This window comes from Acanthopagrus latus, chromosome 17 (assembly GCF_904848185.1).
Source record: "Acanthopagrus latus isolate v.2019 chromosome 17, fAcaLat1.1, whole genome shotgun sequence".
Lineage (NCBI taxonomy): Eukaryota > Metazoa > Chordata > Actinopteri > Spariformes > Sparidae > Acanthopagrus > Acanthopagrus latus.
In genome coordinates this window covers 2,400,817-2,428,261 of record NC_051055.1, presented here as the reverse complement: position 1 = coordinate 2,428,261, position 27,445 = coordinate 2,400,817, and the positions used below count along the sequence as shown (strand labels likewise).

At 40.7% G+C, this 27,445-nt stretch overlaps 1 protein-coding gene across 1 annotated transcript in view; it reads left to right on the top strand.

Annotated features, from left to right (window-relative positions):
- Positions 1-20,524, top strand: part of tgfb2 (transforming growth factor, beta 2) — a 58,502-nt gene extending 37,978 nt beyond the window's left edge. Inside the window, exons 2-7 of the mRNA XM_037075739.1 lie at positions 7,752-7,915; positions 10,050-10,182; positions 10,282-10,392; positions 13,443-13,623; positions 14,511-14,664; positions 14,804-20,524. Coding sequence (XP_036931634.1) covers positions 7,752-7,915; positions 10,050-10,182; positions 10,282-10,392; positions 13,443-13,623; positions 14,511-14,664; positions 14,804-14,962 — 902 coding nt within the window. The 3' untranslated portion in view covers positions 14,963-20,524. The remainder of the gene's footprint in view (positions 1-7,751; positions 7,916-10,049; positions 10,183-10,281; positions 10,393-13,442; positions 13,624-14,510; positions 14,665-14,803) is intronic.
- The last annotated feature ends 6,921 nt before the right edge of the window (positions 20,525-27,445 follow it).

Genomic DNA, 27,445 nt, shown 5'->3' with positions numbered 1-27,445 from the left:
GGGATAAGCACAGTTACTTCACTTAAGAAAGCTCAGGATAGTTATTATAGTTATTTTGTTCCCTAAAAGCTTTTATAGTGAAGCAACAAAGTATAAAGCAGTGACACTTTCTGAAACAGACATCCAGCTCATGGTAATTGTAAGTGCTCTATTGTAGGCAACTGGACTTGTTTCAGTTCCTGAAGATGTTTCACCTCACATTCAAGAGGCTTCTGCAGTTCTAACAGGAGGTGAGGTGCAGGTTTTATAACTCTGTGTGTCTTTACAGAGTCTTTACAGGTGGTCTTCATGGATTGGTAGTGGTCACGAGAGGCGGACAGTGCAGGCTTGGCTCTCTTTTTAGCTTTCCAAAAGTGTGTGGATTTGTGAAAGTAGGCAGGCTTTGAAATTCCCTCTCTTATTTTACTTGAACTACTTCTGTTACTTTTCATGTGAACAACCATGGGCAACTCCAAGTCCTTATCACCCTATGTACTATTTATTATGTCAAAACTAGAAAGATGTAGTTCTTAGAGAGGCGCCTGGATGCAGCTAGGGCGGAGGCTGAAATGGCGCTGATGAATCAGTGATAACGAGGTGTGATTCTGCGTACTGAGGCTGGTAGCACTGCTGTGAGCTTGACCTTCCTCCTCTCCCTCCTCCAACCACTTGAATGACAGGGCAGCTCTACTGCAATCTGTTTCGTTGACTTCAGCTTTGATCGTCTCCTGATCAGCATCAATTTGCCAACCCATTCACACTTATTTAGTTTTTGTACATTTGTCAAAGCACAAAGTGGCCCTGTACCCAGGAACCCAACCACTGTGGATTGGTTACCATCTTGCCAGTAGTCATGATATGCCTGGATAAACGGATTCTGAACACCCACCATCAGACCACAGCTGGACCCCTCCCAGTTCCATACAGGGCTAAACAAAGGACAGAGGATGCTGTCACATGTCTCCTTCTCTCCCTTGTTTGGAATCACCGAACAACCTGGTTTCAGTCATTTTTCTTGACTCCAGCTCTGCCCACCTGTACACTACTGACTGTACCAGCCCTTTACATCACCCTGCAAATACTCTGATACTACTACCATATTTGGACTACTACTCAGTAAGATTAACTCGATTACAGGCAGTCAGTGCTCTTATTTCTCTACTGACACACAATGTCGACAATAAGCTCAATTTTAATCAACTAATCACTGCTATCTATCAATCCCAGCAAAAAGTGGGTAACTCAGAGCACTGTCTGCTCTCCCCACCTCCTAGAACTCAGCCTATCGTGCAATTAGTCTGATTAATCAAGTAGTTGTCAACTATAAAATTATAATTAATTATTTCTCATTTTAAGCCATTAAAAAAAATAAAAAATTATATCTGGTCTTTGATTTGGTCTGATGTGAACCAAAACAGCTTATCGATTAATCAAAGCAAATGATTGAAAAGTTAATCAATAATGAAAAAAAAACTGTTACCCCCTGAATCCCACCCGATCCATGTTTTTTCCTTCTCCAATCCACCACGGCAGCAAGGTGTCACTCTCGTCTATGTGTTTACTTCCACTGGCTCCACTGTGTTGTGTATCTGCTCCGTTGCAGTCCTCTATTTCTGCCAGATGCCAGAACACGACACAGCAATTCAGCAGAATTCAGCACAGAGCAGACAGGAGGTCACACTCCAACAACAGCAACATAACATACATTTAATATTCCTAATAAAACACTTCTTCTAATATTTCGGTTGGGAACACCAACCTTTTGTCTGTTTGTTGTTGTGTTTATATCACATAGTATAACCAAAGTTCCTTGTTGCTGTCCTCAGTCCTGTTCCCTCTGCTCTTTACCATGTCAACTATCTTCAGCATCACACATTGTGCCTCTGAAACTCATTGGCCTTCACACCAGATCACTCAGACATGACCTACAGAGCCGTCACAAGTAACACTCACAATAGCAGATGACACTGATCACGCCCTCAGTCACCACTCCACATTACTAATGTGGCTGCAGATACAGGACTTAAATGGAGAAAATGCTTGCCTCAGCAGATGTTTTGTCCATTCTGCCATAACAGCTGTTGTGAGCTCCCACTGTGACAATAAAATCTCAATTGTGAGTGAAACACTGAAAAGCAAAAAAATCAATATTGAGTACAATGATATACAATGATTGGTATGAGCAGATATCAGTCTGGGCCAAGTACTGGGTTCTTTTGTGTGTGTTCATGGGTGGCTGTTGCTCAGGGGTAGAGCCAGCATCTTGTTATCTGAAGTTCACTGGTTCGATTCCACTGTTGAAGTGTTCTTGTGGCAAGATACTGAACCCCAAATTGCTCCTGATGTGCTGGTCAGCAATTGCATGGCAGCCACCGCCATCAGTGTCTGAATGTATGAATGCGTTACTGTAAGTCACTTTGGACCAAAGCATCCGATTAATGCCCTAAAATGTAAATGTGCTTTAAGGTGAGTTTGTGTCTACCACAGTATGTGTCAGCATGGGCCTCATCTCAATACATCCAGTGTTGTGTTACAGCACAGCGGACTCATTCATGAGGCTCTGCAGCACTTTGTGTAAACAGTTTGCCTTCAGCTCTGCAGGAGCTGGAAGTGTGACTTTCTCTGTTGACGAATGGCAAGAGAACGAGCATCGTTAACCTTCCTCTGCCTCAGCCGGTCAAAATGCCAGCTTTTAGTGTTGGCCACTGATGAGCATCGGGACGAGTGGAGGGATTAAACATGCTCATGTGTGCTTGTTTGCTCAAAGAATTGCTGTAATTCATTCCGGTCACAAGCTTCCAGTAGTGTAGCGAGTACAATTTTTGATCCCTGCGCCTGTTTGCCTTTGCTGTAGGTCCTTCTGGCAGTAATTCAAAGGTGACTGCATCACTAATGTTACTATTTCAAACATGGCAACAATTCAAGTGGCTTGTGGAAGTGTTGGTTAACACACAATTCACTCTTTGATGTCAGTTTCTAGTGTGTCTGGTTGTGATCTGATATATCTGTAATTCAACTGAGAGTAAAAAATAAGAAAATAAGAAAATGATTTGTTATTTCATTATTTGTTCATGAACATGATGCAAGATGACAAATGGTTTCTGGTGTTAATGGGTTGTGCTTGAGTTTTTCTGGTGGTTGGCTAGTAAAAACAAACAGCCAGTGGCAGAAGCACTTCAGCACTATCCGACCACTCTGTTGCCTCTTGTCTGACGTGCTGCCAGCTCCACAGTAGCGTGTACATTCTGCGCTTGCGTGAGATGCAATAAGCGGGTGGTGCTAGTGTATAAAAAAGACGCTGGACAAGAGGTTTAAGCACACGACTCTCTTTACTCTCGATCAAAACAACACTTAACTATTTCAGACAAAAACAGCTGCATACTAAACATGCAGCAAGGCATTACCAAACAAACACAGATTAATGGACATAATAACAGCTAGTCTCATGCCAGTACTCCAAAACATGAAAACAAGCAATGATGGAACGGAGTGTGTAGAAAACCAATGTGCACTTAGTATTCCGCCCCTCCCACACACTGCGCTGATTCGCTAGCACACCGCCATTCAAATTATCCAGTGGCTCAGACGGCCGACAGCCAACCTCCTCAGACTTCGCTTGTTGAATCGGAGCGGACCACGTCCAAACATATTTTTTCCCGACCTCGTCTGAGTCTCCCCAAAAGCTTCAGACGTCCAGCGGTTGAGCCGGTGTGTTCCTGCCTTAACAAGCCCAGAGACGCTGCAGCTACAGAGCAACTCTGCTGAATGAGTGACACCAAGAGGAGCAGCAGAAGACCAGGAGATTGGCCGAAGAGATTGGTTCGTTCACCCGCAAAGCCACAGCTCATAAACCACTGTGAACAGAGCAATCAAGATGGCCGCAGCGTGAGTGGACATGTCTCAACCTCAAGTCTGCATGTCGCACTTATAGCAGTTTTCTAAGTTCTCCTTTATCCTGATTCATATGTTTTTGACCTGAAGTGACCCTAATAAGTTAAGCATTAAATAAGTCACTCTACACAGCTACAAGATTTGAGTATTCCTTTTGCGTCCTTGTCAAAATGGACACATCTCAGACCAAACTTTGTGGGACGCCATCAGTGTTTTAGCGCGTACATACACATGTACATACATATACACTGTGCAGTGGACACAGAAGTTTACAACAAGGCTGTAAATTCTCTCTGGCCTGAGAGAGATTTTGGTCAGTATGACGTATTATATACAGGTATTACAAGTATTACGTATTATAAACAGGTAGTTCTGAATAGGTTTGTGTAGGTGCTTCCTGGGTTAAAGAGAATACTATTACTATTGTAATGATGAGGAGGAGTGGCTGAGAGTCTGGTGATTCATCACAGGTTCACTCTTGGCTCTGACAAAGCTTAAATAAGAGGGACTTTTCTGCTCAGAGCACAGCAGTGGCATGCACAGAATTTTTGAAGGGCAGGGGCGAAAATGCATTGCGTTCTCCCCACCGAAGAGGGCACTTAAGCGTGAATTTTGGCTCCCAAGAGGGCACTTTAGCGCATATCACATTTTGCATCATTTGGGGAGCTACTAGCCACTATAGTATGCCTTTAAATAAGGAACAAACACTGAAAAATTAGCTGCAGCTAAGCCTGTGTTGGGACGCTCCAGCCTCCTTTGACATGGTAAACGATACGGAGAGAGAAGCTCTTTGGAGGCAGCCATGGTGAGACACAGCAGCAGCAGAAGTATTTCACAGGTGGCTGTCAGAATCTTGAGAGTTGGCTGAACAAACAGCCAGGAGCTGCATCGAACAGTAAATCCCTCTACTGCTGTCTATTTCTGCTGTCCAGTCACTTACATACTACAAATCCATTCAGGATGCAACTTTTTCCCATCCTGCAAATAAAAAGGATTTCCACAAGCTTGCTCAAATCTCACCATAACAAGTAGATGACATACTGTGGAGACGGGGCAAAATAAAATTTGATGAATCACTTGGTCTGGCTTTCACAGTTACCAGTTCTCAGCTGAGGACGACACAGGTCTACTGAATCAGCATTCGACCCACATTTGACCCATTTATATAAACATTAAAGTGATGCAGTAGATGTTAGCTCTCCCCCCATGTGGAGAAGCAGCATATAGCACCATCAAGGAAGCACCCATCAAGAGACCCCAGCTGTCACTTTAACATGATAGAAGAGCTAATGACTTGCATACCCAGCAAAAAAAAAAGAAAAAAGAAAAGAAAGAAAAATGCAGTCCAATGTTCATGGAGACTAAAAGTATACAAAACCAAGAAAGTTTTTCAAAGTTAAGTTAATAACATTCAAATTCTTTATGGCACTTTAAATCAGTCTTCAGTTCATACAGACAAATCACGCAGTATGCGTTTCTGAATTGTACTTTTCACTATTCTTTTTATATTATTGATATCTGCTGAAACCATTCATAATTATACAGCTTTTATTTAGACTTATTCAAGACTCACTTTTTTTGACATGTTTAAATACAAATTTAAAGTGCTGTATTGTAGGCAACTGGACTTGTTTCAGTTTTCTTGAAGGGGTTTCACTTCCCAGCCATGAGGCTTCTTCAGTTCTGACTAAAATACGTCAGATAATAACAATATTTTTTTTCTTCATGTAATCAGTGTTTATACTGGTCAGATACAGTATATTTATTATACACAATATTTAACGTATTGAAAAAATGAGTTCAGAACTATTTTCTCTCTCTCTCTCTCTCTGCCTGCCTCTGTCAGCTGGTCTCAGGCCACATGGCTGGTTGGTTGCTGTGGTTGTAAACTCGCTCTAAACAAACTGCAGTGTTTTGCTAATCCCAGGCTTCTGTCTTACATTACAGCCATCAATTTAAGACCGCTGGGCCTCCTAATTCACCGTGCCTTGAGATGCTGGAACCACACACATGGTTTCCAGTATTATGCTGAACATGTGTGTGTGTGTTCTGCAGAATTTGTTAGACATGGCAACACATATAGCTGTCACGCTAAGCATGTCACCCCAGTCCTGTGTAAGCGTCTTTCAAACACTTCCAAACACATGGTTGTAAGTAGTGTATGAGGCTGCTGCTACTGTGCATGGCGGCTGTGGTACTGGTCTAATGCCAGTGGAAATATGAAGTATTATAACTGATCTTCAAAGAGTCACCTCACAGTTATTATACATCAAGATCTGTTATTAGTTACATAGGGTTTTAATTATGTGAAAATATTTGCATAATGTGGCTGTGGAGGAGCTTTGTGGAGTCATGTGGAAAGTGTATGATCCAGTGTTTTTGGACTTTGACCCAAGCTAGGGACTGAAAGTCATACAGTTCAGCAGTGTTGTCATCATTGCTAAATATTTTGTAATATCTATCTAATATGTACGGTTTTTACCTCATATCTGTTTACTGTAATACACGCAATACCTTATTTCAGCTGGAAATCATAGATTATGTATTTACTGATAACATGTTTGTTTGCCTTTTTTCAACTATACACCTTATCCTGTGAACTCCTGTGTTGTATCTTGGGTGTAGTAAGGTGTTCCAACAGGATAATAATCCAGAGAGTCTAGCTCCACTCCCACAACATCACTGGCCTTGCGGATCAGTCGTTTACGCTTTTGGCGTCTGCTACCCTCAGCCTGCTTTCCCAGCACACAACAGCACAGAGGATAGCACTGGCCACCACAGACTCATAAAACATCCTGAGCATAGTCCGGCAGATGTTGAACGACCTCAGCCATCTCAGAAAATAGAGAAGGCTCCGTCCCTTCCCGAAGAGGCCTTTAGTGTACTTTATCCAGTCCAGTTTATTATCACCGTGGACCCCGAGGATACTTATAATCAACCACAATGTCCACACTGACCCCCTGGATAGAAACAGGGGTCAACGGAACCTTGGTCCTCCTCAGGTCCACAACCAGTTCCTTTGGTCTTTGTCACATTGAGCTGTGGATGGTTTTGCTCACACCATGTGACAAAGTTGTCCACAGAAGTCCTGTACTCATCCTCAGCACCCTCACTGATACATCCAACTATTGGTGAGTCATCCGAGAACTTCTAGAGATCCGAGAACTTCTGATGCTTACTGTAGAGGTGACAGATAGGGAGGGGGAGGTGTAGAGTCATTTGGTTGTAGTGTGTAGTGAGTCTGGAGACCAGGGGAAGATGACCATGACCGCAAGTTTCTTACTGACATGCGCAAATGAAACATCCCATTCCTCTAGTGTTTTCTGAGTTCTTCTAGCAATCAAATGACAACATCTGATAATTACATAATGAAACATTACTGTGTTGCGAAAGTGTGTGGGACCCGTCAAAAATAAGAAGAGGAAGAATGCAGGGATACGGTCTGCAGAGTGGAGGCAAAAGATGAGCGAGTGTGAAAGTCTCGCACTGAGGGGAATTTGGAAGCTTATTTCTTCTTCTTTGAAAGTCTATCATCCATGTCCATGGCAAACTGAGAGGAGGGAAGGGTTTTAGTAAGCGCAGGTTCGAGTGACGCACATCAGGCACAAGCAGAATGGTTTGTGAGTTAATGGGTTGCCAGATACCACGACACACATCCCACACGGATATCAGTACCTCAGTTCTCTTACATGTCTGTCTTCACAGTTATTAGCCTCCATATCCCTACTTATTGTCATTTGATCCAAATCTTCATCCTTGTTTCAGTGTCGGCCACTCCAGATAAGAGCATCAAGGAAACGCCTCAATGTCACATGAATGTTCAGTCTCTCACCTGTCAAGAATATCCTCCTCAATCAGTCGTTCTCTCTCCTTCTTTGTAGATGTCATCTCTCCTACACACTTCAATCCTTACTTCAGGCGACTGACATTTGATGTGTCCTCTATGGAGAAGAATGCCTCCAACCTGGTGAAGGCCGAGCTCAGGATCTTCCGTCTTCAAAACACCGGGGCCCGAGTATCTGAGCAGCGCATCGAGCTATACCAGGTACCCACATTTCCCTCTCGACTGACATGAGGAGCTGCCAGAGTTCCCTACAAATGATTCAAGAGTTATTGTTGGGAATTAGGCTCAGAGGGACTATTGCTATATTCTACACATCATTATGCAATGAAAAGATAACCTCATTTATAGAGTGTTATATGGTTAATAATTGCATTGATTAAACAGAAAAACATCTATCATATTGTGTGGCAAGGAATGAATTTCCAGGTTACAGCAGCTCCAGATATTAAACAAGATGATTACACAATCGGACACACACACACAAAAAACACTCTCCAATTCTAGTTGAAGGATACTCCACCTACATAAAATGCTATAACTAATTTAAAAAAAAATAAAATCTGAGACCACATTGCTCTTCCAAAGCACACGTAATATTGATCTGGGCACAAACAGATTTAACAGATCTGCTGTTGGAAATATTCATAAATTATTGAGGTCAACAAATGTGCTGAAACAACTGTAATGTATAAAGACACGGTTTTATGGAAATGCCTGCCTGTGCATGTCACATAGTGCACCTCCTAAAGACAAACTTTTTTAGAAAGATTTTTATTTTTATTTTTTTTTGTCTTTATTTTAGAGGCACTATGTAGTTCTGGAGAAGAAATTGAAACTCGGAATTTCAATATTTACAACATTAAGGAAGTAAAAGAGGAATTCCATACCAACTCACCGAGGGCCTCCCAATTCATGGATTCATGGATTTTCTGGATAAAAAATCAAGTTGACACCTCTGTGAATTTCATGGGACCTGACAGAATCCTACAGCTGTACTTCAGCTATTTTTTGAATGATTTTTCTTAAGTTTGACCCTCTAAGCATAATTTCTGCAGTTTAGTTATTGAATAACACTGTGTGAGACACTGTATGTGTCTCTGTATGTGTCTTCTAAACCTCACTATCACTTATTTTTCACTGGATTAGGTTGAAATTTGTCTTTAACATCCATAAATTGGAAAATATAGACTAGAGGAGATATGAATATTTGAAAATGACTCTTCGTTCTGGTAAATTTGAAGACTGTAAACATTAAATCACAACTATTTAAATGAAAGTGAGTCATCCAATGGGGTCGAATAGTCACATCATCAAAAGAGTTTGTCTGCCCTCGACCCACCATCATTAAACCTCTTGTATCGATTCTTGTCTCAACACTTGTTTGTGTCTGGGCGTCACATTTCCCATGGCAGCCCTGACAGGAGACCTCTGTGAAAGCAGCCGAAATAATGTTTTACACATTAGGCAGACGTGAGCCAACATAAGCACATGTTTCTGAAGGACAGCAGAATAACAGAGGTCTGTCCAGTATCTGGTTATGCTCTCATTGCTCCTCCCAGACCTGGCCAATCAATCAGAGAGAAAAGAGCAGGCTGCTAGACTTACACCGACTGTCTTCCTTAGCTACTGTGGTTAATGGTGTGTTTTCTGTGCTTATGTATTGAGCGCTCTGTTGTGACGCTAGGCATGATTGCCATAACCACATACCTTCTGGATGAAATTTTATCCAGACTTCCCTGTCTATAACATTGTGAGAGGCTTTTAGGAATTTTCATTAATTTGTCAGGGAATAATACATCTTTTATTCATCAACTTATTTTATACAGAGACATAACCCATTATTTGAACACAGTGACCAATATTAAATAATACAATAGAAACTTATTAATGCACTATTCCGTCCAGTAGCAGCTAAATAATCATTAATGAGTATAATTCCAACAGGCTGACAGTCACACAACACAGCAACGCTGCTGGATATCAGCTAAAGACCAATATTCAATGCAGCAACATACATACGAATCATGATTCTGGTGCTATAACTAGTGGATGGAACAGCAATGGCCCTTATTTCTGATGATTTACATAGTTGTAATATTATGTAAAGGTGTGCCTTTTTGTCATGAATGGTCTGCTTTGTGACAAACTGTACCCATGTGAGAGGCACTGAGCCAGACTCATGCTCCCGAGTTAGCTAGAGAGCCTTCTTCACCAGCCCAAGCACTCATGCACTCTCATGTCCTGAATCATTAATAAACGCTTAAACATATATTCATATTTTTTAAATTATTATTTTTGTTTCACGACTTTAACCGGACACCTGTTTTATCTATAGGTTCTAGGACACAAAGACCTGATGTCCCCAACGCAGCGGTATATTGACAGCAAGGTGGTACGAACACAAACGGAGGGAGAGTGGTTGTCATTTGATGTGACAGAGGCAGTAAGTGAGTGGCTGAATCACAGAGGTGAGTGTGTATTCCTCCCATTACTGACACACATTCTCATCATTTATGGCATGGGTTGAATGTTCTGTCACCTTATCGCTTGACTTTTTTTCTCCACAGACAGAAACAGTGGATTCAAGATCAGCCTGCACTGCCCGTGCTGCACATTCGTACCATCAAATAACTACATTATTCCCAACAAGAGTGAGGAGCTGGAGGCACGGTTTGCAGGTTATTTGATTAAATATAAAATGTCAAAGGATGTTGTCAGACACGTCTGGTCTCATTCCATATTTTCCTCTGTTGTGGAGGTCATGTTTCCATGTGTGTCTGTTGCTTTGTTTTTCTGTCAGTTGGTTGGATTGCCAACAGGATTTCACAAGAACTATTGTACCATTTTCTCAAAACTTAGACGAGGGATGGGATAGACGCAGAATAGACCCTATTTACTTTTCTTTTTTTTTAAGATTGTGTTTTCAGACATTTTCATTTTTGAAGAGGCATATTCAGGCAGATTGGTATCAATGAGAGAGCACAATATGCAGATCTGGCAAGTTTACCTTGTTATTAAGTAGTTATGGATAGTTTAAAATTTAGAGTGATACAGGGTTACCTAGTTTGATATTGAATTAGGCCTGATTGTATTAAAGAGGACTGTTGGGCCTTGGCAGTTGTATGCACTCTACTGAGTGCAGTTCTATTCAGTAGTTTTCGATAAATGTTATTAAAACAGGAGGAAATAGTACAGTGCTCAGCGTAAATGAGTACACCCCCTTTGAAAAGTACCATTTTAAATAATATCTCAGAGAACACAAAAACAGTTTCAAAAATGTTGAATATATATAAGTTTAATATAACATCTGTTAAACTTATAACATGAAATTAAGGTCAATAACATAACTTAGATTACACACTTTTCAGTTTTACTCAAATAAGGGCGATGCAAAAATGAGAACACCCCACAACAAAAACTACTAAATCTAGTACTCTGTATGGCCTCCAGGATTTTTCATGACAGCACCAAGTCTTCTAGGCATGGAATGAACAAGTTGGAAACATTTTGCTACATCAATCTTTTTCCATTCTTCAAGAATTATCTCTTTTAGAGACTGGATGCTGGATGGAGACTGATGCTCAACTTGTCTCTTCAGAATTCCCCATAGGTGTTCAGTTGGGTTCAGATCAGGAGACATACTTGGCCACTGAATCACTTTCACCCAGTTCTTCTTCAGAAATCCAACAGTGGCCTTAGATGTGTGTTTAGGATCATTGTCATGTTGGAAAAGTGCACAACGAACGAGCGAGGAGTGATGGTAGCATCTTTTCTTTCAGTACAGAGCAATACATCTGTGAATTCATGATGCCATCAATGAAACACAGCTCCCCGGCACCAGCAGCACTCATGCAACCCCACATAAGGACACTGCCACCACCATGTTTCACTGTAGGCACCATGAATTTTTTATTGTATTCCTCACCGCTGCGACGCCATACAGTTTTGAAGCCATCAGTTCCAAAAACATTTATCTTGGTCTCATCACTCTAAAGTATAGAGTCCCAGTAGTCTTCATCTTTGTCAGCATGGGCCCTGGCAAACTCTAGGCAGGCTTTTTCTCTCTCTTTTTTCTTCTCTTTTTCTTCTCCTCTGCAGTGTACGCCGTATTGTGTCACGGGAAATAGTCACCCCAGTTTGGCTTTCTACTTCCTTGGATAACTGCAGTGAATTTGCATGCCGATTTTCTTCGACCCTTCTCATCAGAAGATGCTCCTGTCGAGGTGTTAATTTCCATAGACGACCTGAACGTCTCTGTGAGATGGTTGCAGTTCCAGCTTTTTTAAGTTTTTGTACCACCTTTGCTACAGTATTCTGACTGACAAGTAAAGCTTTGCTGATCTTCGTGTAGCCTTCATCTTAGTGGTACAGAGAAATTATTTTCTTTCTCTGGTCTTGAGACATTTCCCTTCCATGTGGTGCCATTGCTAACAACAAGAAATGGGAAGGGGTTTTCTACACCCTTTTATAGTCAATTGTCTGCTGGACACCTGTGTAAAGAATAATTAGACTCATCTTTGGTTGATTATTGTTAAATTAGACATTTGTAGTCTAAAATTTAGCCTTGCTCCAGAGACTTTCAGTGGGGTGTTCTCATTTTTACATCACCCTACTTAGAGAACAAAAATTTCAGTTTTACTCAAAGTTATATTATTAACCTTACTTTCATGTTATAAATTAAACACATTATATAAAACTTAATCTTGTCAACATTTTGGAAATTGTTTTTGCGTGCATTGAGATATTGTTTAAAATATTACTTTTCAAAGGGGGTGTACTCATTTACACTGAGCACCGTGTATTTGTTAGCGACCACTATTTAGAAAAGGACTAATCCACATTTACTGATCCCGAGTATTCGGGGCAGCAGGATATTGTATGTGAGATTCAGTCAAGAAGAAAGTACTGTGTGTGTGTTGATGGTAATGAAGGGACATGAGGCTGATGTGATTCTGTTGTTTTGGAAACAATGGAGCTCTATGGCACAGAGGACTGACATAACAGGCTGTGAAACACACAATACCTGTTACACTCAGTGTTGGATTTGTCTGCATTTGAGAGTTGATAAGAAGAAAAAAAGATACCATATGATGCTTCTGTCCAGCTGATAGGTCTAAAAACAAAAGAATAGTATGAGATGGCCTCAACTGGCTTTTATTTTGAAATGCTTGTGACTGTGCTTCCTCCTGTCACAGCTGATTGTCATGAGTGATGTTTAAAGTCACAGCGTTGTCTCCCGATGTGACTGAAGCAGCAGTGAAGCTATTCCTTTAGTGTGTAAGGAACATATTAAAGGACTACAACCCGTCAATGACACAAAACACGAGGATAAATACAGAAACCTGCCAGAAATCTGTTACTGGGGTGGATGTGGATTTTAAGTATCCTTTGGGTGCTAAGCAGGCACCTCATCTCACCTTTTTCACTGATGCTCAGTGCAGAAGCACCACTGAGCTCTGGGTGGGCTAATCATCTGCTGCAGAGCTCTCTAGTCCTGGGCCGTGCACAAACCATGTCAGTGTGTGATGTTTCCAATCAGCATATTTTCTATTGCTCTTCTGTAAAATTCAGCAAGAACTTGGCATCTTGCTTCATCAAGTTATCCAAAGAAATGAAGCCACATCTGGAACATTTATACTTGGGAGGAGATGTGTCATGCCATGGTAGGTTCTCTGATCATCTGCTATCAGTAAGATATAGCTTATTGATCTCTCTGTTATGTTTCCAGGTATTGATGACAGTTTCATCCATGGCGGGGACCTAAAGGTATTCAGGAGGCGGCGGCATAGTGCCCGAGCTCCACACCTTCTCCTCATGCTGCTGCCCTCATACCGGTTGGAATCCCAGAGCCAGTCCCAGTACAAGAACCATCGGACTAAGAGAGCCCTGGACGCTGCCTACTGTTCCAGGTAATAACTGGGAATTAACTCTCTCTCTCTCACTCTCTTTACATATGTTAACCTGAAATCTTCCTCAGGTCCCAGGAATTACAATAAATCCTCCTGCTGATTGTTTTTATTCAGTGTTAACCACTGAAACATATTGGTACCATATTGATACCAGCTGTCCAGTGAGAGTGATTAGTGTTACTGTATGAACATTAATCCATGGCGAGAACTGTTTTTATGAATAGCACTGCACTGAATTGATATCAAATTTAGCAGACGTACACACTCTCCATGGAAAGCCATAGTGATGACAAGTCTCTGTGTTAAAAGCTCCAAGGTACAAGGTTAATTTAATTTCTTGCAAAATTAATGGTAAGCTCCTTTGCGCTACATAAGAGAAAAACAATACAAAACCTAACCAAACTATTTTGTGCAGTGGAATGTGGAATGATGAAATGAATATTAAATGGACTGTATGGAGCTTTTCTAGTCTTAGCAACCATTTAAAGCACTTTAGAGCACAATTCAGCATTAACCCAGTCACAAACATTCATACACTGGTGGAAGAGCCACCAGAAGTAAATTGGGGTTCAGTGTCTTGCCCAAGGACACTTCGACATGTAGACTACTGGGGCTAAGAATCGAACCACTGACCCTCTGACTGGTGGATGACACCCGATTAGGAGTCTGGGGAAGAGAGCTGCTCTGTAGTCTAGTGTTATGACAGCTACGATTGGGCGGTATACAGTATCCTATATTCTGCTGCGCTTTTTGCAAAGGGGTAAACTGGAATTACCCTTTAAATGAGATTACAAAAGTCTATATTGTTACCAGACTCAGAGCAGACTGGAGCTGAAACTTGGTCCCTACTTCACCATAATTCACCTCACCCCGTACCATCTTTGTAGAAACGTTCAGGACAACTGCTGTTTACGGTCACTCTACATCGATTTTAAGAAGGACTTGGGCTGGAGGTGGATCCACGAGCCAAAGGGGTACGAGGCCAACTTCTGCGCAGGGGCCTGTCCATATCTGTGGAGCGCCGACACCCAGCATTCCAAGGTACTGTATGAGGGACAGGGTCAAAGTTCACATTCAAGTCAGTTTTATTTAGGGGGCTACAGTGTACGACACCCTATGAGCCCCTAATGTCAACCTACTTTACGTTTTCATCATTGTATGGAATATTTCTGTGTTCCAGGTGTTGGGCCTGTATAACACCATCAACCCTGAAGCATCAGCCTCACCTTGCTGCGTCTCCCAGGACCTGGAGCCCCTCACTATCCTTTACTACATCGGCAAGACCCCCAAAATAGAGCAGCTCTCTAATATGAAGGTCAAGTCCTGCAAGTGCAGCTAGAACCCCTTAGAAGCCAGCACAAACACTCTCTCTCTACTTCCTTCACACACACACACACACACACACACACACACACACACACACACACACACACACACACAATGGACTTGGGCATACATACAGTTAAACTTCAACTGTAATTTTTATTACATGCACTATTATAATCACAGCATTGTTTCCACACAGCATCGTTAGGAGAGGTGTGGTGGACAGTACAGGTAGAAAACTAATGCTAGTTCAATGCGTACACAACATACAAGACCAGTGCCGTCATGATACCAGAAACTTGACTTTAATACCAGTGCTAATAACCAGAGGTAAAGTGTTGCATCGCAGTGTCGGTTGACACAGAATTCACATCAACAATTGCATGATGAACACATGATTCCAGGTCACAGTATGCCTCTGCGTTGTGTAATAGTTTACTCGGCAAAGCCAGTGTCATCACACAGCATTTTATACTCGTCAAACCGTTTTCTCCAAGACAAGAGCCAGTGCAGTTAATCTGTGCTGCACATGTCTGGGTGACATTGTTTTTACCTGACCAAACTAACCAAACTAAAGGCGGCAAGAAGAATTGATCATTGTCCTTCAGCAAGTGAAAACAATGAAATAGTGTTTCCACATATGACATTGGCACGTTTATAGTCGGCTATGTGCGCCAAATGGTTTTAAGTTCATGAATGTAGGATCCAGATCAGGATGTGATGAAATGGTTGATCAAGTGCCTCAGATGCAGTACTGGAAATGGCCACTGGTTACTGCTTTAAAAAAATATTTTACTTCATAGTTGTTGTTTTTTTAAATGTAGGCCTCAACTGATAATTCTGACAGTATAAATTGGAAGCAGATTCCATGAAAAATGAATAAATGTCAAAAATATATTTAAGGTCATTCAGAAAAGGCCCTGTTTTTATATTTTTACATACAAGTTATCTGTTTTTTGTTCTTTTTTGCTTTGCTTTATTTACTTTGTTTCTTTCAACTGCAAAGTTTAATATGTTCCTGCGTCACAATTCCTTAATAAGGAAACATTTTAATGGAAAAAAAAAGGTTGTTTTGGAAACATCCCTACTTGCTTCTGTTGCCTGCCTGTTGCATTGCACCCATCATGGTGACTGAGGTCAAGTTTGATTTAAAAAAAACAAAACAAAAAAAAAAACGAATTCATCTTTAGCAGTGGTATCAAAGTCATGCCAACGTTTTGATGATTGTGACCCCACTGCACAGGACACACACATACTACACATACATCCAAGCACACACAGTAAACACAGACATGGCTCTCGCACAGGGATGCCCTCTATAGTGTTTCCAAAGCCCTGTCAACATGTATCACCTCACACACTTGTCACATTGAGACACAAAAGTAAGGCAAACACTGGAAGTATAAGTGATAAGTGTCTATATGTGAAATAAGTCCTGAAAATAACTCAAGCCCCGCCCCTGACACCACCTCACTGCCCTCTCCCCCGCCCAACCCCTCTCCAGTATTCACAGTCACACCACACCACATCCTCATTTTGTGTTTGTCTTTGTTTGGGATCCTTTTAATTGTCTAAATCTTTCCATTATTTTGCCATGGAAGATGCTCATGGTTATGTTTTAGCACCCTCCAAATTTCAACCTAGGTAGAATGGTGGACAGTATCAACCTTGCACTGATGATATTTAACATCTACTCCATTTTATTGCCTACAAATCTTGTAAATTAAGTCATTTGAATACTCGCCTGAAGAACATCACATTGGGGCATGTAAAAGGAGAATTCTGGTCTTATTTTGTAAGTCTTTTAACAAAACATTGGAAAGCAGTACAAACCTGAAAGAGCTCCTACTTTAGAATCAGAGCCCGGCTGATAAATGTTCTGACTCCATTATTAACCACACACTCTGACTCAGCAGGACCAGCAGCGCATGTAGCACATCACAGCTGAGAAGATGGCAATACAGATAGAGTGACATGATGTCTTCACTGTAAGTTGCTAACTGGTTTGTCAGTGAAACACATGCTGAAAGTTCATAAACAATAGCTCCTTTTCAATATCAGTAAGACAGCGGTAATCCTGTCCCTGATAACAGTCGTGTCAGGCTTACAGGACATCTCAGGGCTGCGAAGTTTAACCAAAAGCTACATTTAGAGTTATATCATTTAGACTATCACTATTATCATCTGGACTTAAACATCAGTATTAATGTAATGGCTGCAGCCTGCGGGAAGGCGTTGCTGGACGGTCCAGCCGCGCCTTGAAGGTCCAACGCCCACATTCCCATTTTAGGATCCGTGTGCACAGAGTCCAACTTTCCTGCTGAGTTTTTTCTTCAAGCTCTCTCCTGTTTTGTCCAAGTCTCTGTGTATCTGTTTGTGTTTCTGTCCTGTGGTCTCTGTATGCGTATGGAGTGTGGTAGTAGTACGGAGCTACCGAGCTCCGGGGCGCCAAGCACGGAGCATTAGCCCCAGTTAGCACAACAATAGAACAGCAGTCTTTTCTCGTGACGTTCTGAGCCGGGGCTGCAGCAGCGCTCCGGTCTGCTCCCCGAGCTCTGGACCACCAGAGCACTGAACACGCATACAGAGACCGGACAATACAGGAGAGTGCTTGGAGAACAGTCAGCGAGGAAGTTGCACTACCTGCTAATTTAGGAAAATGTGTGTCTGTTACTTGGTTAACGCGGTCTGTTGTACTTTACTATGAACCACAGTAGCACAACCACAGCTTTCCCCGCATACTGGCTTGTTGAGATAACTCGCTTCGACTCAAAGGAGTCATTGTAGGAATAGTGATGTTCACATGAACTGAGTTCATAGTGGAGACAGTGAGTGTAATAATTGCATTCATGTGTCCTTTATTTCCATAACTGTCTCATACAGAATCATACAAAATGTGGTAGTAACATATTGCATCTTTTGATATAGCCTACATTGGCTTTAGGTTATGAACAAGATTTGTAAACCATATTCACAGTATATATATATATATATATATATATATATATATATATATATATATATATATATATATATATATATATATATTTATTGCAGGTGTCCTAAATGCAGCAAGTTTCGTAGAAGTCCGAAATCCCCGCTAAAAAGATGTTCATACACATAAACTTAATTACAATTTGAATGTTGCCATCATTCAGTCTCCTCCACTGTTTCCTGTCTCAAAAACAAACTACTGTCCTGTAAATCCCTGTAGCTCATAGTATCAAGCTATGCTTGAAGCTCATGCTTGTGAATTCAGTCTCCAAATCCAATCTGGCACTCTCTCTGTTCACCAGCCTTTGTAACGTTGACTTACTCCTGCTTGGAGTGACACATCATATTAATCCAGATAGATAACATGATTCATATCAAAATGAGGTGTTTGACTACTGTTTGACCTTCCGCTCCTTTTGAAAGATGTCAGGGCATTTTTCAGCTCACAATATTTTTTTAATTGGTTGTAAGTCTGTCCTGCTAAAGTTTGTTTTCTCCTCCGAGATGTGTTGGCATGACCCGCCCTACTCTGCCTCTGACTGGTCGGCTCTCTTTGCCTTTTGTTGGGTTGGTTGGATTGGTTGGATTTGAGGACTGATGATTATGATTAGGGTTAACATCAGGGTAAGATAAATACCTTAAGCAGTAAGTGTAAGTAGATGGGAAACAATAAAAAATGGGCAATTCTCACATTGTGACATGGGAAGATTACCCTCCGGCTGTGTGAAGATGCTCAACTGCATGAGTCTTGCTGTCGTGTTGATAGTCAATAACAAATCATTGAAAAACAGTAAGTTCATTGAAATAACGGTTCAGAAGTGGAACAAAGCTGCAGCATGAGTCTTACAGCCAACTTGTTAGAGAATCAATGGGTCAGAAGAGAACAGTGGAAAGTAACTAAGTACATTTACTCCACCACTGTACTTTAAGCACAGTGTGCAGGTACTTCTACATTACTTGAGTATTTCAATGGTATCTTCTGCCACTTTTTCCTCCCCACTCCACTTCACAGGGAAATATTGTACTTTTTACTCCACTGCATGTATTATTCAGCTACATCTGCTGGTTACTTTCAGATCTAAATTTTGTACATACAGTATATGATAAGTTAAAGTTAACTCAGTATACCAGCTGCCATTGCTCTCTTAAAAAGGTGTTGGTTTCAAAACTCCCATATCAGTCGGGCTCTAATAACATGGTTCTTAAAAATGCAACCTTGGAACATAAAGTTGCTCAACAGTATTCACTCTGCATGTCTGAATAAGGACAGTATATTAAAAACATAGTGTCATTGTTGATTTAACAGTTCTGTTTTAAGCAGTTTTAAATACAATTTCTCAAATATTTCTCAGTCGCTCAACAGAAGGCCAGTTGTGCTCAGACAGAGTAAAACTGCTCAGACATGTTTTTAGACTCAATAAAGTTGTAAGGATGGCATTAGCAGGCATGTGGGGGTGATTTAATGTATGAAGGACTGGCCAACATTTATTGTTGAACTTTTTTCAGATCAAGGTATAGACAGCTAGTATAGACTAGCAAGGTGACAGAAACTCTTTATATTAGAATATTAATTAAAATATTGATACAAAAACCCAGAAACATCATTGGAAAAAAAACTGCTTTACAGAAGCTGGAGAAACTAAGAGCTAGAACATGCAAACTCTACACAGAAAGGCCCCAGCTGGCTAGTAGCTTCAAACCCACGAAGCAAGTAACAAGCAATGCTGCTGTAACCAAAAGATAACCGCGGACTATGAGCCAATCTAGACGTGACTGTCCCTCCTGTCCCATTTAGCATAACCTGGTTGTGCTTCGCAGTGATTGATGTTGATGTTTCCACAGTGATGACATTTCATATGCTTAAGAATTACAGTGATGTCATCTCCAGCACTCAGCACCGCTACAAATTCAGTCCACACTAGCGCTGAGACTTTGGGTTCAGGGAAAGGAGATGCTGTCTTTAGGAATGTGATGATGGAGCAGTGTTTGGAGAAACTCTGCTGGCGATTAGTCTGCTGAAAGTTTATAGTAGGTATTAATGAACAGTAGATATGGCTTTCAAAAAATGCTTGTAGAGCCAAATGTATCACGAAAATATATCCAACCTTGAACAGAGACCTGTAGCCCAGCTGTAGTGTTATGTAGTGTCATCAGTGTGTATCTTCCTGCCATCAGAATCTTTGATTCTACCACAAACTTTAAATGCTGTCTGTGAGTCATTATCTATTTGTGTGTTTATTCAAACAAATTGCACTGATGCCGTTTTCATTTTACTATTTTCAAATTACCCGGTTTTCTTGGTTAGTCGAAGTTCCTCCCTTATTATATGAATGTTGATGTAGGTGACCTGACCCCAGCCCCCTTCAGGTGTTTAGTGCCAGTGGACTTACTGAAAAGCAGGAACAAATAGAGCTAGGCACCAAGTTTATCACGATAGAGCTGTTATTTTTTATGTGTATTTTGTTGTTGTTTTGATGATGATGATGATGATGATGATGATGATGTTATTGTGACCCGCTGTGCTGTATTGTAACACAGTATTGTTGTGGTGCTCTAGTGGTAAATAAATTATTTAAGTCTCAAGCGAGCTCAATTTTATGTGTGTTCTTTCACGTGTTGTAAAAGTAATCAAAAGTCATGAGTAAAATTAACGATATCGAGTCAGAACATTACTTTGGTAAAAGTTGTTCACACATGTAAACAGTGTTTAAGTTAGTCTTAAGTATCTGATTATACATGTGCAAGTCCAGTTACACATACAGTAGGGTCAAAATGTCTGAGACCACAAGTCAAAAGATTTCTATTTTCATTTGTTCAGAATGTTATACATTTGTTCCATTAAAAATAATAATATAAGCTCAACAGTAACTGTGTATGCTGTAACTGAGAAAAGGGGAGGACATGATACCAGATACCACTTGTATTTTTTAGTTACTATTCAAATAACAGTACCACATTTGAATCAAATACAAAATTAGAGTATTTTGACTGGAGGTCTGGACTTTTTGACCCTTGTGTATATGTTTAATCTATGTACTTAATGTACACTATGGGTTGAACAATTAATGGCCTTGCTGTTTAATGGATCTGATTTCTTAGCATTTTCCTGATGAACAGTGTGTTTTATCCCTGATTGTCAATACGATGCATTCATTTAACATTGCACTGCTTTGGTTGTGACACAGAATGTACAGTACAGTACAGTACTAAGAGTACAGTAGTAAGATTGTAGTAAAGTAAATGCAGATGTATTTAGTTACATTAGATGAATGGTTCTGTGGGATGTTTGTCTGAAGTGATATTTAATCTGACTGCTGCAGTGTGTCCTTCTGTCCCCTCTGGAAACTAATTCCTTCTCCACACGTTGAATTCTGACTGTGGAAAGCCACAAAGATTAGAGGCTCAGGTTCCCATCATTTTAGTCATGCAGTCATGCCTCATAACATGATATATGATCAAAGGAGGTTACTCTTGTAATACTCCAGACAAGAAAGGGATGCAACACTTTTGTAATGTATACATATTTAATAATAGATAACCTGATATAGATTATGTATATATTACAAACGTGCATGGTCCCCAGTGGGCACACATAATGTTAACAATGCTCAACAAAAACAGAAGGAATTATAGCTGCTGCGCAGTGATGGGTCAGGTCCAGGCTATTTTTGGGCTAATTTAGGCAATTCTGAGCAACAAACAGGAGAATAGGCAAGACAGTTGACAACAATGTTCATTTAGGACCACTTGAGGCTTGAACTCACAACCTCTGGAACCAAAGACTGTCATCTATCAGTCTGAGGAGATTTGAAACCACTGTTAAAAAAATTCAGTTATCAAGACTGAAATCTGAAAATACACATTTTGCAGCATGGAGATGTTGGTCATTTGTTTTTAAAAATGATTGATTTGCTCCATAATTGAATAACTGATGTTTATCTATGTAATTATTGCACTGACTCCAATTGTTCACACGAAAGAAAAATTTAAAATGCTGTGAAAAATTCAATTTTTGAGGCTCAATTTTTGATAAATCAAAGGAGGAGAGAGGAAATAGGTTTAAGAAGTTTCAGTTTTTGAAAAAAAAAAACTGAGTGATGTACTTCATAATTTTTAATAGGTTTAAATGTACAAAAGTTTCTTCATTAATGAGGCTACAGTTTGACGAAAGTTATGGTTGATTTGTTATGAATTTTCAAGGTTTTGAACTTTAGATGCTTGCTGTAGCGCCACCATCAGGACTATTGACTTGGGTTTACAGCTGAGGTAATCTGGCATGAAACTGGACCTTTGTGCAAAAGCTTGTTAGCTTTCACCAATGGTCTGGTCCAAGCTATTTGTTTTTATTTAATTTAGAGGCTTGCTGTGATGCCATCATCAGGACAATTGTCTTGTGTTTCATGTTAAGGACATGTGACATTTTGATCTGTCATTATCATCATCACCCTTGTGGGGTCTCAAATCCACAACCCCTAACACCAAGAACCAGCTCCTAGCTCACTGAGCTGATTTGCTGGAGCTGCAGTTGTCCAGGCAGATTTCTAAAATGGTCAAAATGTCAGAAATTCTGTTACCTGAACAAAAATTTGATAATACATAAATTGCATCTTGACAGCAAGTGTTTTGCTTCATAAGGGAAAATCTGATGTTTAAAAATGCCACTCTTACATTGACTCCAGTTATTCCCATGAGAGCAGAATACAAAAAATGTTCTCAGAAAGTCAGTTTTTGAGATAAAATTGTGATTGACTCTAAAATATTCACAATTTTTTTCAGGAAGATTGAAAATGTATTTAGCAAGAATTTGATAGTATATGTTTACTATACTGTTTACAGTCAAACATTTTGATGCACTGTAGGCTTAAGTTTGGTGACAATTGAGCCAAAATTATGGGAGGAGATAGTTTAACAGCTTTTGAAAAAAAACTGAGTGATGGACTTCATAATTTGTAATGAGTTTAAGGGGACTAAAGTTTCAGCAGTACTGGGGCTACAGTTTGGTGAAAGTTTCAAAACTGTAGCATGTACTGTTGATTTTGTAGGTATTTCTAAAGTTTTTAAAATTTAAACACTTATTGTGCCCCCCAGGAGGAATATTGACATGTCCTTGGAATTAAGTAAATCAGGCATGGGGCCGGACATTTCTGTAAAGTTTGGTGAGTTTTCGCCCATGGGAATTACGACTTCCTCGGAAGAAAGAAAGAAGAAGGAATTCCTAGGAATACAATAGTGTCCTGGCGGCTTAACTGCCCGGACCCTAAATATGTTAAGAAAAGCGCAGATGTGCTGTCTCTTTCTGCATGGTAAAGTCATCTGACGCACACACAGAGTATAGGCAGCATGTGCTAAAACTGTGATAGAAATGTTATTTTTCTAAAATTGAGAAATGGGACAGAAACATGTCCCAATGAGACAAGACATAAAATCAATGAGCATGGGAGACAAGTAACATGCCACTGATATGTGTGGGTTCACAGTTGTCGTAAGCAATCGTCAGGTGCCCATATGATTTTTTTTCCTGTAATCGATCAATCCTTCCAAATCTGCTCTTAAAAGTATTGTTTGAGGAAATATTTCGAAGTCCACTCTTCTTCATATCACAAAAACCTTTTTGCAGCTGCAGTGGATGTTAATAACACATTTTGACTTTCCACTTTGTTTCAACCCTAAAAATCTGACTGACTGGTGAAGCCCAAGAGGAAGATGGTGGTTTTAAGAACACAGGATGTCCTGCACTTCTTTGCTCCCCACCACTTAAGAAATAAACCTTTAGCATTTTAAAGTGACATGTATGTAGAGTGACACCACTTAAAAACCACTTAAAACTTAAGCTTGCTCAATAAAGACTAACTAATCCTAAAAATGAAAAGCCAGGTAAATCATGTTGGGGTGTGTTTAACCCTCACTGTGCCATGATGTGAAAGAGGGATGGGTGAAAAGAAACAGGAGTGAGAGCAGCATTAAGAGAGTGTTGGGGGTTGTTGTCAGCTCTGGAATGAGGTTTTCCATCATGCACAGTGTGAGGGATTAGGTGTGTGGTGGACCAGTGATAAATAAAGACTATGTGGTCCTGGCTCCCGGAGGTTTCTGTGCGGGGGAGAAGATCAGAGGAGAGCTTGGCACTAACTCCCAGTCATATCCTGGACTTTCACGAATTATAAGTCAGCATCTCAGCTGGAGACTACTTAGGTGTATCATCATCTGGGTCAGTGGTGACACGTTAGGAAAAGCAAAGTTGCACAATTACACACACAATTGCTGACCTGGGGTGTAGAAAGAATGTAGTCAGATGATCTATAAGCCCTGTTAGTCAGCATGATGAGATGATTGTTGGAAACAGTAACGTTTATGTACACAACGTAAAGTGAAACTCTTGCCAAAAAGCAACCGAGGCTTTATTTTTGATCAAATATGAGTCAAACCTTCGTGTAAAAGCATAATTACAACGAAAGAAGCACTTTTGAGATTTACCGTAGTTTCGTTTCTGGGCAAGCTAATTTTCAGTGGGGTGCAAGGGCACTTTTACGCTAGCATTAAAATCACTATTTTTAAAACATTAAGAAGGCTCGACACAACATGAAACTGTGCTCGCAGTATCAGCAGGGTCTCTACACATGAACATGAGCAAAGGAGAACATTGTTTGTGTTTGTGGTTTTTGAGCGACTCACGGTTGCTGCGCCTCCTGCGCACCGCTATCATATGGCAGACAAAAAGTGTCGATCCCCAAGTGCAACCTAACAGGAAGGCTTGATGAGCAGTCCACCATTACTTTCCTGCCTGTTGGGTCGCACTCTGGGATCGACACTTTTTGTCTGCCATGACGGCAGCGTGCCGGAGATGCAAGCACTAACGTGAGTTGTCCAAAAACTTTCTTTTTAGTAAACTCTGTGCACACAATGTTCTCAATGCTCATGTTCATGTGTAGAGACCCTGGTGATACTACAAGCAAGGCCTTCTTAGTGCTTCTTAGTGCCCATTGCACTCCATTGAAGATCAGCTTGCCCAAAAACAAAACTACGCCAAATCTTAAAAGTGCCTCTTTCGTCGTAATTATTGCTTTTACACGAAGGTTTGACTCATAGTCAATCGCAAAAAAAGCCTCCGTTGCTTTTTGGCGAGATTTTCACTTTCATATATAGCAAACGTCAATTAGTTTTTAGACATTTTAATGCAGGAATGTTACATATTACATCCAAGGTTTAAGTTGACATAATGTAATGAAAGTTTCTAACTGTTTCATGCTAGAAAAACATATGTACACTTTTTTAGGGTATAGACATATACTTAATCACATATAGAATCAGGAAAAAAAATTGTGTAGTGCTCTTTATAAATCTGCATCCAAGTGAATGTGAACAGCAGCAACAACATGGTGATGATAATATAGCGTCATCACAGTATAGGTTCCACATCAAGTAAACACTGTCCACCAGCCTTGACTGCATGTGGGCACCGAGCATCAACACAGAGAGCCAGCCTGAGTCCCATTTTGTCCATTTCCTTTTTCGTGTGCTCAGACATTAGCTAGGAGCAGCTTCAAATCCGCGCTTGATTAGCATGGCTCTTATCCCGACACTCTTCCTCTCTTCCCTAGAATGGCGTTAGATGATTGGAAGAAGTTGTAGGCCGTGATCATCTCAAAGTTTGCCGCTTCATCTAGAATCCTTTCATCATCATTACCAGACTGTCACCTCTTGTGGAACAAAGTGGTATTACTTGCAAAGTTCAGTAGACATCTCTGCAACACAGCACACGGTACATACTCTCCTTTGACTACTCACCTCTGACATAACACCAACACTGTTAATAATGTGCCTTAATTTTTTTTGTATCTTAAACTAAACTCATTCTGGAATAGCTTGTAGCTTCACCAATGACAATTTCAATGTGCTGTAACATTTCTAACACTGGGTAAAGATCACACCAACAACGTCTCCTAAAACTCCTAATTCCATTTTAAATCTCAGCTGGGTTAATATATATAATATAACATAAAAGTGAGAAGAGAAAAATAGAACTTTGAGGTTTGTTGTATTGCTGAATTTCTTCTATGCTCAGTGTCAAGGTTTAAAAACTTGAAATGTGATCAGAGCACCATCTGTCTTGTGTATATAACCGGCACAAGTGGGCTCTGAGTGCGAGGTGAAGACCTGTTGGGTGTTGCACAGAGCCTGTGAAAGGCTCCCTGTCCACAGCCATACAGCACGCAGCCCAGTGAGAGGCCTGCGAGTGTGCAGCAGAGGACAGTGCAGGTTGAAGGGTGAAAGGGCTCACTGTCTTTAGGGAGAAAAGCGATTTAGAGATTTTGGTTACTCAGCTGCAGCTGGCGGCACACAATAACACAAAATCAGAGAGAGGTACTTCAACCGTGACATCAGCATCCAGCAATGTGCTGGCTCCCATCAGCAGAGGAAAATCTCAGAGGCTAGGCTACTGACAGAAAGTACATGTCTAACCGCGTAATGTGTGTGTGAGCCAGTGTCTTTGTATGTGTGGATGCATGCAGCCAAAGCATTCCTTTGACAGCAATTTGACCGAACTTGATACATCTCAGTCTGGTTCACTGTGCCTGCCCATCCCACCTCTGACTCCCCTTGCCCTGCATCTCATGTGGCGGCAGTAACACTGCAGTGTTGGATTGCGTTTGTAATTACACAGGAAAGCCAGCCTTCTTTGAGCTCTGGATTAGCAACTCTCTTTGTGTTTCATTCAAAAAGGGGGGCACAAAGGCAGCCAGAGGCATCGCTCACAAGTTCGGTGCAAAGTGAGGTTTTTTTTCCCTTCTTCTTTCTTTCCTCTATGCTGCCTCCCTCTAAAGTTTGACAGGCGTCTCAGAGATATCAGGAAAGAGACAGAGACAGGAATTCAGCCCGAGATATTCAATCTCTCCAGCACCAGTCTGCCTGCCTGCCTGCCTGCCTGCCTGCCTGCCTGACTCTGTCTGTCGGAAAGTTCACTTTATTATATTAAGCTCTGAGAACAAAACACTATGAGATGAAGCTCTGAAATGAGAATAAAAATGAGAATAGGGATATAACAAAACAAACCACATCAGTGTACATGAGGATGAGGAACAAAGCAATCAAATTTTCTAATAACAGCCTGTGGATCCAGTCTGTGAACTCACCAATGCATCACCGTGCTTGTGTTGTTCCCAAAGCATCGTAATTAATGTTACTTCAGGACTATCATTGAAACTAACACCTTGTGACGTCATAGCTTTGTGGTTGAGTGTGTTATAAACAGGTCTGTCACCAAAATGTGTCTGGTAATGAAATGTAAGACATAATATGTAATAAGATTTTGATCCTGTTGAATTGTGTTATCAATTAGACATTTCTCTTTTTAGTTTTTTTTTTTTTTCAACTTGATAGAGTCGCAGTTTGTCTTCAAACTAATCAAGTACAAGACTGAAAATTCTTAATTATAAAGACTACACACCCAACAGTCATGTAAGTGAAACCCATAAATCAAAACTCATAGAGCTGCTCCTGTATATTA